General features: G+C 53.9%; 1 protein-coding gene across 3 annotated transcripts in view; it reads left to right on the plus strand.

Moving 5' to 3' along the window:
* The first annotated feature begins 7823 nt into the window (after nt 1-7823).
* The window catches only part of NCKIPSD (NCK interacting protein with SH3 domain), a 48495-nt gene continuing 43360 nt past the window's right edge, over nt 7824-12958 (plus strand). For 2 of the 3 annotated variants that reach the window (XM_058844776.1, XM_058844777.1), the window contains exon 1: nt 7824-8057. In XM_058844776.1, the coding sequence (XP_058700759.1) occupies nt 7887-8057 (171 nt within the window). In that variant the 5' untranslated portion in view covers nt 7824-7886. The remainder of the gene's footprint in view (nt 8058-12958) is intronic. The other variant, XM_058844778.1, reaches the window with a different exon arrangement.

Genomic DNA, 12958 nt, shown 5'->3' on the forward strand with positions numbered 1-12958 from the left:
TATTTAACCTAAGCTGAGGCAAAACATGCAAAACTTGTACAGGAATAGCTGCAACAGCAGCAACCAGGGCAGAGATGCCAAGCCTGAAAAGTACCTTAAGCAGCTTAAAACCTTACTTGGGACAAACTGAGAGGAAAGAAGCATAAGAAAGTGAGAGGGTAGTGAGTAACTGAAAAATAGAGTAACTAAACCAATGGTTCTGATAAGAGGAACCATTTATCTAACCACTTTTAGATACAGGACTTCTCCCTTTGAGAGGTTTGTACGTCATCATGATAGTGCAAGAAAAAAATGGGTGTGGAAGTGCTGAGGTAAGAGTGGGGAAGTTCTTGTTAATCAGAATGAAGGAGTCAGCTTGTGCAGCAGAGTCAGGTGCATCATCTCCCTGGCCCATACTTTGCCTGCAGCCTTGCTTAGGAGACAAGTGGGATGTGGCAGGAAGGCTGCAGATCTGCTTGTGGAAGGTCACCCTCTTCAGTTGGCCATACTCCTGTAGCTTCTGTTTCATATTCCCCAGCAGCTGCTATCCAGATCTCCTGATCAAAAACTGTCTGATGGTTCTCCTGTGCTCCTTTGTACTTTTTAAAGAAGTTTTTACCTTTGCTTATACATGAGTTTGTGGGTGGGGTTTTTTTGTTTGGTTTTTGTTCAGGTTTGTGTTGTTTCACAGAGTGTTCAGGCACCAACTGATGTTGGTTTTAAACAGGTATTTGTACATCTTGCAGTCACCTCAGTATTTTATGCCAGTACATGGGCTGTTGTGTCTGGAGATGGGTTTGTCCAGCTGAACAGGCTGTGTGTTGCTTCTGGGTGAGACTCCAGTGGTGAGTGCAGCTGACAGGGCCCTGTGAGCCACTCTTGGCACTGCCTGCAAAAGGCCTTGGACAAGGAGGGAGGATGGGGCTACTTATTCTTCGTATCTCAACTGCAAAATGCCTTCAGCATTGATGAACAGCACTCCTGCCTGTTGTTTCCCAAGATGTGCCCAGCACAAGGAGAGGGGCCATGGCTGCAAGGTGATGTTTCCTTTTCAGTTCTTTGGTTTAGAATGTGATGTCCTCTGCTAATGAGCTAATGACAAGTCTCTTGGCAGGCACTGTAGTCGCCTCTCATTGCTGCTACTTATGAATAAGCCTTCCTGTGCAGATTCAGCTGATACATGATTTGACTTTGTAGTCTGAAATTAGCAGGGATAAAGTCCCCCAATGTACTTGTGGTTACGTAGGAACTCTGGAGGGAATTCATAAAATCCGATGAGAACAATCGCATTTGCTCTGGTGCAAGCTGCCTCCAGAACAAGCCTGCAGACACGGCCCCTGGTACAGGCAGGGAGCTGCAGAAACACTGCCAGCAGGGTAAGCTCAGTCTAGACACACTTTGAGCAGTCTGATGTCAGCATCCAGACCTGGAGCACTGTGGGGTCCATATAGAATAATAGCAAACCCTCAAGTGCAATTGGTGCTGCTAAAGGAAGGCGGAGGGATCTGTCCCTGTGGGCTCAGGCCAGCACTGCTAAAATCCTTTTGCCAATATTGTCTGAGGATTAAGAGGTGCTGTGCCAGGGCTCCAAAGCAACAATGTGGTTGGGAGCTTCCTGGGCTGCAGCAGCTGGGAGTGGGGGAGCAGGAACAGATAAGACTTTTCTCAGTAGTTTCTTTGAGGTATGTAACAGCAAACCATCAGGAGGAAAAATCCCTTCCTTGCACCACATCCTTGAAGGTTAAAAAAGGGGAAACCTGCGTGCAAGTACCTCTGAACGGCATACTATCTTGCAAAGTTCAACAGCAGGTTTCTTTTCCTTCCATGCTGTTCTGCACACATCCCTCCAAGCAGTTCCTTGTTTGTGGAAAGGCAGCTGTGTAACTGCCAACATGCTGGGCTGGGAATGGTGCTCCCACAGTCCCTGTAAATGGCCCCCCCAGCCCTGTGCCTGGGCTTCTTGGAGGACAGAAATGGGATGAACAGGGATTGGGATTGGGGAGGGTGTTTGTGGTCACCTGCCTGTCGGACCATGGCAAAGGACAGAGTGATGGAATCATGGGAGATCAGCAGTTGTGCTCAGGAAGAGACTCGAAGGCTTTTTTTTGTTCCTGTACATGCTCTGAGCTCTGGTCCTCCTCGGGCTGTGAGCTTTCCTCTGTGCTGGCTGTGCCAGCAAGAGCACTGGGAAAGGGCAGCTAGGCTGGTTCCCTCGTGTCCTGGGGAGCCCTGCACCATGGGAGAGGCACCTCCACGGAGCAGCCCTGCTGCTGGGGTGGGGGACAGGAGCTGGGACAGCCTGTGCCCTGGCAGACACCCCCCTGCTCTGTAGTTTCTGCAGCCTCTGCTCCAGGGAGGACAATGCTGAGCACACGTCCCTGTTCCTCAAGGCTCCCCTGTGTCTGGTCTCCTCCCTGTCTGCTTCCTGATGCTTGGAGAAGACCCACCTTTTCCTGCCAGCCCTGCCCTAGCAGGACCATTGCCCAGGATGGCTGCAGTGTGCTGTGCCTGACCTTCCACCAGTGGCTTTGCAGGGGCTGGGGGAGAGACAGCATGTGGTCTGGCCTGGCTGGGTCCAGGCCCCTAGGCACCTGCTCCTGCTTTCCTGTGGCTGCCCCTGGAAGACGCTGCCCCAGCCCCAGGCTTGTGGGAGCTTGCCTTAGATAAATAGGTCACTTCCAGCCCAAAATTGGGGTGGATGATGGGAATTGCCATGCATCAGCTGGCTAGAGATGAAACACATTCCTGCAGCTGGCACCAGTTTCTCCAGTGAATTGAGCTCTGCTTGGCTGGCAGGGCACTGGGGACTGAGATAGGGGGTGAGTGGCACTCTGTGGACCTGCTAGGATGTTTTGGTAGGTGGTCTCCCTGGCACTGGGGCTGGGCAGGGCAGAAGCAAGAAGAGGCAGGGGACAGCACCTGGCTTTGCTCGAGGAGAGGGCACCTTTGTTCCTGCACTGTCGCCATCCTGTGCTGCGGTCTCTTGAGTAGCTGCTGGACTTCTTCCCCTGAGCTGGGTCTGTGCCAGTGGGGAGGGACACACAAATGCCTTTTATGGAGACAGAACAAAGTATTTCCTTGTGGCCAAGCAGTGACATCTCACAGGGCAGCAGCCTGAAGTTTCTGTGCTCCCTGCCCAGGGGAGAATGGTTCACCTTGTGGCCCTGGGCCTGCAAAGGGCTCAGACCCAAGGCACAGGGGACATGGTGGCTCTCAGCGCACTGGGGCAGAGGGACCCTGTGCCCTGATGCCTCTGTGTGTGGCCCAGCAGCTGTGCCTTCCCTCTTTCTAATGGTGGTGGACTTAAGTTTGTGTAAGTGGAGGCTAACAAAACTGGTGATGCTGTAGTGGGTCTGGGGGCAACTGTCTGTCCATCTTGTGCATGGATCCATCCTTGGCACAGGGTGGGGGTTCTGCACTGCTCTGTGGCCATCTCCAATGGTGCCCAAGCCTTGGAGTCATGTAGGGCAGGGCAGAGGGGACAGGGAATGAATGGCTTGTGTCCCTGGCTGGGCACAAAGCCACCTTCCTTCAATTGTATTGAAATGAGGGCTGGCTAAGAACCTTCCCTAGCCCTCTGTTGCGCAGCCTTTGTTTGAAGCTTGTAACTCAGACACCTGAATGAGAGCAGAGCAAACCCTGGAGATGGGCCCCACCAGGCTGAGCACGCTGTTCCATCAGTGGGGATCTCCACCCCAGCACCTGTCACCTGCTCACCAGTGCCCACTGCACCCACCCACCAGCCCAGGGCTCCCCTCATGAAAAGAATGTAAGCAGGGCCATGGTCCCAGTCCCTCCTGCCCCACAAACCATATGGGCAGCAACGGGTGACACAGGCAGCAGCCCCTCATGGTGGAGGCTGGTGCCTGCCATTCTGGGTTGCCAGCTCCAGATGAGGTGATGGGCTCTGTTTTCTCTTTATTGGGCTTGCACCACAGCAGAGTCCCTACCAGCTGAGCTGTGACAGGCTGCATGGGCCCCAGGGAGTCTTTTCAATTTCTCTTTGAAAGAGAAGCAGAGGAGCTCCTGCAGCCCACAGAGGCAGGATCCACCGCTGCACCCCAGGCAACCCCTTGCTTTGCAGTTCTTCCCACAGGCAATGAGGAAAGGAGTGAGCAGGATGGTGTTGAGCAAGGCAGGAATTGGTGTGCTTGGAGACAGACATGAAGCCAGGAGTGTCCTTCACACAGCAGCCCTGCGGCTGGGAGGATGGTGTGGGGAGCCCAGGGCTCTTGCTGCCAAGCACCTTATCCCTGTGCCCCACTTCCCTAACCTTCTGAATGCCTTCTGTTTGGCTGTTGGGTTGGTGGCAGAGAAAGTGGCATTGTCCTGAGCTGCTTGTTCCTGCAGTATGGCATTGGAGCCTGCAGAGCTGCCCCGGCGGGGAGAGCTGGGAAGGGGCCGTGCTGGCCCACAGAGCTCGTGGGTTGGTAAGGGGCTCATCAGGTCTGGACGCGAGCAGAGTTTAACAAAGAACAAGGAGCTGTTGTGTGAAACCAAAGAACTTGTTTTCCTGAAGACAAGCTTCAGGGCAGGCTGGGCTGTGTGCTGCTCGCCCTGTAACCTGCAGTGCCTCAACCCTTCCCGCAGCATCCCCCGGCCCCCCCTCCACCATCTCTCAACTCTCCCGACCTTCTGTCTTCTTCGTTTCTAGGAAGTGCAGCTGTTGGCAGGCACTGGCTGCTCCTTCCTCTGGCCACAGGAGGGGTCTGGGCCCGAGCCAGCCCCGGCTTTGTGCAGAACGGGTTGCGCAAGGAGCCCTGCGGGCACCCCGGCCCCGCAGGCAGGCGGAACAGAGCGGTCCCACAGCCACCCACTGCCCCGGCAGCTTCTCTGTGTTGTGTTCTACGGGGAAGCGGCTGCCAAAAGAGCAGCCCTTCGCTGGTGTTTTCGAGCTCAGCACGGATCACTGTGTTCCTTGCAAGAGGCAGGAGCAGGGCTTGCTCCTGCCGGGGGGAGCACCATTCCCAGCTTGGGCAGCACTGGTTTGGGGGCTTCTCCTGTAAGGGAGCAGATGTAGTTGGAAAGGTGACATCTTCTGGAGGTGATACTGAGGTATGCAATTGGAGGAATCCTATCCACAGCCTTTTAATGAGGTTTTCCGTGAGGTTGGGCCATCAGGACACTGGGAAATAGGGACATGCCCAAGAGGTATTCCTATGCCTGGCCATCCTGGCCATGGACACCCCCAGGCCCCTCAGGACACACTGAAGACACCATCCCTGGAGCTGTGGGCCTGGGGTCCTCACAACACCTCACATCCCTATGACTTTTCACCCAGAGAGGGCTGGTGGGAGTGCAATAATATTTGTATACCTAAAAGTAGAGCGATTGATCCCACTACTGTTTTGCAACGTGTTGACGAGCAGACGGTGCAGAATTATATAAGTGTATGTGGAGCTGGCAAGTTTGTGTTCCAATCATATGAGTGCTGTTGTGCAACGCTTCCCCTCCACAGCTCTGGAGCAAAACAGGAGTGTGGGGGCTGCCATGCATGCACTGAGCCCTTCACAGCTTGCAGTGATCCCAGTCCCCAAGGCTCTGAGAACAGGGGATGCAAGTGTTACTTCCCGAGGTCCCAAGCTCAGCTTTAAAAGGCACCTGCAAGTGACGCATCAGGAGCCTTGTTCGTTGCCCCTCCCTGTCCAATATAAATCACCTGACACTTGCAATTCAAAGATGGCTCCCTCAGCAGCAGGAATTTGTCCTGGGTTCTGCATTCTACCCAGATGCAGAAGGATTTGCAGGGGCCTGTACAGAGGAAAGCCTTCCCAGCCTCTGTCTGGCAGAGCTGGGATGCTGAGCAGAAAAAGAGACTGGGATGCTGCTGCTGTGCACGTGGGAAGTGGGTGCTGGGTGCCTGCATCCCCCTCAGCTGCCTCTGCCTGCCAGCACAGCCTGTGCTGCCGACTTCGTGGAAACAAAGCGCCGTTATTCCAGCACAAACAGCTGGGCTTGTGCCAGGGAGTGCCCAGGGCTCACCTGCACTGGGGACACAGCAGCACGGTGAACACTGCAGCCAAACTGGGCAGGGGACAGGCAAGCAGAGAATCCTGTTCCTGTGGGATGTGGGTGGTACCAAGAATAATGACTCCACAAGTGGGAAGGTTTATCTCCTGCAGTGGTGATCCCTGGCTGCCCAGATCTTGCCCACTGTCATGCTGTTCCCTGCTGGGCATCTAGAAGGAACCATGACCAGGCAGAAAGTCCAGACCTGAAAGGTTTCTGAAGAATTCAGTCCAGATTTTATCTCACAGTTCCCGATCAAAGCACCCCACCATTTTTCCAGCCTGAGTGTGCCCAACTACATCTCACCGCAGTGATTCCTGGTACCCACTGCAGTGGGGGAGTCTAGGCAACCGCTCACTCCCACTCCATCCTCCCTCCCTGCATAACTGGGATCAGCCAGAATTATCTCACTGCCAGTGCTGGGAAAAGTGCAGGCCTGGGTGGGCTGTGCTGGGAGCAGCCAGGTGGTTGTGACCACTGCAAGACTGGTTTTTATTGTATTGCGACTGGTTGGATTGGGTTGTAAATGGTTTCTGGATGACTTAAACTCCCTTATAACTGAGTGGGGATCTGTGGACTGTTCTATCTCTGCATCCTTGCATCCTGGCAGAATGGCAGGGGTGGGTAGGATGGGTGAGGGGTGTCTTTGTGGTGGGTTTGGCTGCAGGACTATGTACTAGTCCCACTGGGGTGCTGTAACCAGGTCCCCACCCAGCCTGCCCCTAGGCTATCTGTGCTGGCTTTGCCAGGTGGAAAATTTGTCTTGTTCCTAGGGCAGCATGGAGAAAGCTCTGGCTGGGGGAAGAGGGAGGGGAGACCATGTCCTGCAGGGCTGCCACCCACTTCCCTGGGACAGTGAAAAGGGCTCAGATCTCTGGGCAGCAGGGACCAAGGGAAGCTGCTGGCGTCTTGGTGGGGAGAGCGGCTTGCAGAGGTCTTGGGCTGCTTGGGGTAGTGTCCCAAAGGGTTGTTCTCCTGAAGTGGGGCAAGGAGATGAATGGGACTGGGGGCTGCTGTCCCCATTCTTGCCTTGGAGAGCTCCAGGCCTGATGGGCCGTGTCCCACGCCCCCACGGGCACTTGCCAGGTCACTGTGTCCAGGTCAGAGCCAGCCCTGGTCGTGCCCCGATCCGATGCTGGGGGAGTGCCGGGGAACCGTCCCAGGGCAGCTCGCTGGGGGAAGCCCCCGTGGCACCCAGGGTGGGGCTGGCGGGCGCACAAAGAATTTGGGGACTCGGTGGTGCTGGGTGCTCCAATATGGGACTCCGAGAGGAGGGAGAGGCTGCTCGGGACACTCGCCGGGACGGGCGGATTTAGTGGGGAAGTGATGTGCCTGCGGCCAGCTGGGCCACGGCGGGGCTCAGAGGGGCCAGGCGCGGGTGGGCGATGGGCGGTAGGAGGGAGCAGTGACCCCAGGAGCCGGCAGTGACCCAGGCAACTGTGATTGAGGAGGGACCCAAATGGGCCCGTGCCGGGGAAACTTCAGTGCTTACTGGAACCTTAATGGAACGGCCCCTCGGGGGTCAGTCCCGGGGGCAGTGCCCGGTGCTGGTGCCGGGGGTCAGTCCTGGGGGCAGTGTCCGGTCCCGGGAGTCAGTCCTGTGGGCAGTGTCCGGTCTCGGGGGTCAGTTCTGGGGGTCAGTCCCGGGGGTCAGTCCCGGGTGCAAATGCCGGGGGTCGCTGCCGCCTCAGCGACGCTGCGCGAGCCGCTGGCGCCCCCTGCCGGCGGAGCGGACCGCACGGGCGGGGCGGGAGGAGCGGCGCCGCCGCGCCGCCAGGGGGCGGTACCGAGCGGGGGGGCGGGGCTGGCGGTACCGTGAGGGCGGGGCTGGCGGGGGCGGGACCAGTCCGGTCCGGGCGGGCGGAGGTGCCGGTGCTGCTGGTGCCGGTGCCGCCGCCATGTACCGGGCCCTGTATAGTTTCCGCTCGGCCGAGCCCAACTCGCTGCCCTTCGCTGCCGGAGAGACCTTCCTGCTGCTGGAGCGCAGCAACCAGCACTGGTGGCTCGTCACCCGCGCCGGCTCTGGCGAGACGGGCTACGCGCCGGCCTCCTACCTCCAGCGGCTGCAGGTGGGCCGGGCCGGGCGGGGGCGGCTCTGCCGGGGGTCCCCGGGCTGGGCGGCTCTGCCCTGGCCCCTCGCAGAGAGCGGGGCTTTCCCGGCTGTCCCAGGCTGGGTTTGTGCCGGGCCGGTGGCAGAGCACAGCCCGGTGCTCGGAGCAGCTGTCCCCTGCTCTGAGCAGCCCAGCCCCAGCCGCTCATGGTCCCTCGCGTGTCCTCTCTGGGAGCCGCCGGCCCGCCTGGCGAAACGGGTGTGCGATTTCTGTGGCCGTGGCTGTCCCTGCAGCGTCTTCGACAGGCGGGAATAGTCTGGGACCCTGTGGGATGGGAATCCCGTGGTTGCAGGGAAGCAGGAGACATCTCCTGGTGTCAGGTTTGGGGATATCAGCCCTGCGGGTCAGGGACAAAGTGAGAGCTCAGCAGGCTCATTCGGAGTAGCCGGGCTGGGTATGGATCCACAGGGTGCCATTTCCAGGGCCTGGAAGTCTGGCGGGCTGTTCACTCCTGCAGAACTGGGAGAGGGAGGTAAGAAAATCCCTGGGAGATGCTAAGGGGGATTCTCCTTCCTGGAGTAAACATGATTACAGGTAAACTGGAATCTCCTGGCCAACAGCTCTGGTTAGTGTAAGTGCACTCCTATGGCCATCGTTGTGCTGGCTGTTGAGGCTGGGGGCTCTGTGTGTGTGATAACCCCACTCTGAGAGGATAGTGAGGGCTGATTATCCTCCTTCTGCTAACACACCATGGCACCCACAGCACACCCCTGCTGTCCTGGGGGCCGGGAGAAGCCATGGCAGCTGCCTGCGATGGCAGCACTTACAGACCAGTTGGTGATACCGGGAATTACAGAAGGTCTGGAGCACCTGCTGTGGTCCTAACTGGGATCAGAGGATGGAGTACACCTTTTGCTGCTGGGGTGTGAGCACTGTGCCTGTGCAAGTGTTGTGGGAAAGAGGTTGCTTGTGGCTTGTACAGTGCAGGGGCTGCTTTATGGGAACTTCTGAGGGAAAACATAGCTTCTAAAATTAAAATAAGCATTTCATATAGGACTAATTAATGGGGGCTTTTGTACTTTTGGCCCTTGGGATAGCTGTGGGACCTGGATGCTGAAGACTCTTTGCATCAGTGAATGGGTAACTGCACAGAAATGCAAGTGAATACAAATGGGCCTTTTGGCGTCTGTCTGAAAATGGTGACAGCCCCCTTTATTTTAGTGTACTGCTGCTGCTCCTTCAGATGCCATTGAATTTCTGATTAGCAGTAACTCAGGCTGTAAGTAAGTGTGGGTGTGGGCTTTGCAGAACACTCCAGTAAGACAAGCATTAACAGGAGAGTGTGTACGTGTGTTAGGGCAACAGATCCCTTTGATGGCCTCTTGGTCTGTCCATCCTGTGAAGCTGAGGCTCTTCTGCAGTCTGGCAGGATGGCCTGATGGAAGGGGACATCTTGTGTGTCAATAAGCCCTTAATAAGCTATTTACAGGTACTATTTAGTTACAGAGCAAAGACCTTATTAACTGCTAGATTTTAAAACCCCATAGTGGCAGAGCTCCAGGTTGCTGCTCATGAGTTTCCTCTCTGCAGTCTCTTGCTTCATTTGCTTGTGTGGCATGACGTCTTCTCACTGCTGTGGGTGCAGGAGCCTTCTCCTAGGCTACTCACTCATACTGTTTTTTCTTGCAGGTACCTTGCTAGTATGCATCTCAAAAACTTACAGGAAAAGTATTTATTCTATGACTTTACATTAATTTCTAACATTTTATTTTGCTACAGCTTCAATACAGCTTGCAGCCTGCCAGGCTAACTCCTGACATGTTAGTAACACACTGATATTAAAGCAGTATTTCTGGTGACTTTGTGAGCGTTCCCTCTAGTTCAGCTGTAACTTTTCCAATGCCTTTAGACCTTGTTGCAGGAAACAGTATCTTCCCTGCATCTGCTCATCTGTGTTTTGGCCATTAAATTTCCAGCACCTGAATTTGTTGATGTGTGAAGCAGCAGGATCTAATTTGCTGGTCTGCAGTTGCAGTCATCCTGTCTGTGTGTCTGTGACTGACTTTCTGTTGTTGCATCCTGCCAGCTCTGAAGAGCTGATGTGAAGTCAAAACATGCGTTTATTCATGGCAGAAAGCATCTGCTTGCTGAGAGTGTGCTTGAGACTGTTTGATCAATGTCCAGGAGGAGTGCAAACAATTTGTCACCCAGTTTTGGTTTAATAAGGGCACTGAGGCCAATTAGTGACAGCGGTTTGGGAGGCAATTAATGCTGCCCCCAACAGCAGGGAAAAAACACCACTAATGATTAGTGTTAGCAGGGAGAGAGAGTGGCCAACAGGAGTCACCATTGTAAAGGTAAGCTTGGCCTTCCTTAGCAGTGCAGTTAGGTTCCAGGTGAGCAATAGGTTGGAGAACAGTCACAGCCCCCCACAGAGGATGCTCACAGGGGTGGCTTGGGCTGCTGTTGCTGCTCTGGAGCATTGGTTTTCTTCTGAGCTCCTCTTGGGTTTCAGGGTTTTTTCTTTTCTCAGTTTTCATAGATATGGGATATTGATGCCTTGACTTCTCTAAAAGAAAAAATAATTCCCAGTTATTATTTAATGCTTATTTTTGTCTGATGTCTTTTTGCAGGATTTTGGACTGAAATCCTTGTGGCTCTGTATTACTGTTAAAGGAGAGTTAGTTGTAGGGGAAGGAAAAAGCTCCACTAACAAATTCTTCTTAGAATGCCCTTAAGAAACAAGTTGGGGCCCAGCCAGAGCACCAGAAGGTACAGATGATATGAAGTTAAATTTAATCAATTAGAAACGCCCAACTTCAGCTGATATTCCTCCTGATTTTACTCTTCTGTAGTTCCCTTTTAGCTCCTGTGTGGGTTATTAAGAGTCATTTCAAGCTGAGTGCTGTTCTGGGGTTAGATGCTGAGGCCATCAGGCACTGAGAGGGGAGGATTGGGCTGTGCTGCTGAATGGGGAAGCTTGTGGACTACACGCAGAGGGGGTTGCTTGTTGAAACAGTGGCCTCACATGTGGCTTAGCCCCAGCTCTGCATGCCCATGGTGGAGACCTTTGGAGGCTGTGACAACAGCAGGCATGACAGTGCCCAGCAAAGTCATGTATTCAGGGGCTGTGGATGCTGCTGCCAGACAAGTGAAAACATGTACCCAGCACTGTGCCCATGACAGCACAAGGGTAGTTGCCTCCAGCTACTGGTGGAGCAAGAAATGTGCTAATATCTAATGCCAGGTGAGTATTGCTGCAGTAAAACTGTCAGCTCAAGTGCCAGGCCTTCCTATTGAACAGCAAGGTCCCGTCAGCATGAGGTTGGTCTTTTGTCTCCAGCTGTGTGCTGATGCTTAAGTGATGTATGAGTGGCAGAAAAATGTGGAGATTAAAATGGAGCTTAGGATGTCCTCTGGAGTCAGACAGTCACTTCAGAAGATAGGCTTTTCAAAGCTTTATGTGCAGCTGTAAAAGATTCAATTTGGAGAGCTTGCTTAGGCACAGGAGGTTCACTCAGTGTCAGGAAAGGACAAATGCCAAGTCTAGCAAATAATAAACCCTTTCTGTGGGATAAATAGCTCTATGTTGCTATAATTATGATAGAACCTGGAATTTTGTAATGGGAATGTGAAGTTATTCCAGCGCTGGGTGAAGGTTTCAGGCTATAGCACTGCAGCACCAGGAGCACAGAGGGAGTGATTGTCCTGGAGGATGCTGAGGTATGGGTGACAGCTGGCCTGCCAGGAAAGCTGACCTGCTCTGCTCCTGGCAGGACAGGGGCTGGCCGTGGTGGTTTCCTCCTGATGTGGGATCCATGTCCAGGGCCAGCGGGGCTGCTTCACCAGGCACCACAACTGATCTCGTCTTGTCTGGTGTCTGCATGGACCCAGCCTGCATTCCTTGTCAATGAAAGTGTTAACATTAAATGCTGAGGAGGGGAATGCTGTATTGGTAAATGTCAGGGGTGCAAAAATAAGTGCTAAGTCGCAGGGAGATGTTTCCTGATGAAGTGGGTATGGTTTAGCCTGCTGGCTGTTACAAATCAGCTACTCAGCTATATTAAACCAGTAGGAAACAGCTTTGAAATGATTATTAATATCCTTTTCAAAATTACCTTAAATTTATTTGGAATAACTGAAAAATAGTTTGTAATATGGATTTTGAGTCTCTGTTCATGCTTTCACATTGTACCTCTGAAGGAGCAAGGAAAGGTCTGTCTGGGTGCAGAGGTGTATATGCAGATGGCCAAGAAGCTTTGGACTGTCTGATGAGAAAGTAGAGCCAAGCAAACAAGCATTTTGAGGATGCCTTGGATTGCTGTTTGCTGTCTCTTTTTCTACAAGAATAAACAGGCATGTGATAAAAATAAGAGACTGCTTTGTGCAGCCTAGCAACAACTTAAAATTCTCCTGCAGCATGAGCAAGTGCATAGCGGCAGAGTACAGGTAGTCCTCATCAGACAGGCACAGGAGTGGTGTGTCACCTCCCCAGCTGCAAAGACAGGTTTCTGTGAGGGAGTGAAATTTGAGCACTCTCTGTTTGCCCAAACCATTGTCCTATTTCGTGTTGTATCATTAACCTGTGTTTAGGACTGGAATTGTGTGGTGCAGTGTGAGGTAGTGTAGACGCTGCCTTTCCTTGCAGACCAGGGCAGGCCAGGGCTCAAGAGTGTGGATCTCACAGCTCATGGCCACTCCTCCAGCCTGATCCCACATCCTTCACCTGGCCCTGCTGTCCAGACTTCCCCTAAGCAGCCTCTGCTCTTGTCAGCCCCACTCTCAGTTCACTGGCTTGTGGGAAAACTCCTTGTTTCTGTACACGTTGCTTCTCTGCCAGGATCACTCGTGCGTTGGTTCGGGGATGGAGCAGCATGTGCCAAGGCTGGTGCTGTGTAGGATCCATGGCAGCTCAGGTA

The sequence above is a fragment of the Poecile atricapillus genome, chromosome 9 (assembly GCF_030490865.1).
Source record: "Poecile atricapillus isolate bPoeAtr1 chromosome 9, bPoeAtr1.hap1, whole genome shotgun sequence".
In the NCBI taxonomy this organism is placed as follows: domain Eukaryota; kingdom Metazoa; phylum Chordata; class Aves; order Passeriformes; family Paridae; genus Poecile; species Poecile atricapillus.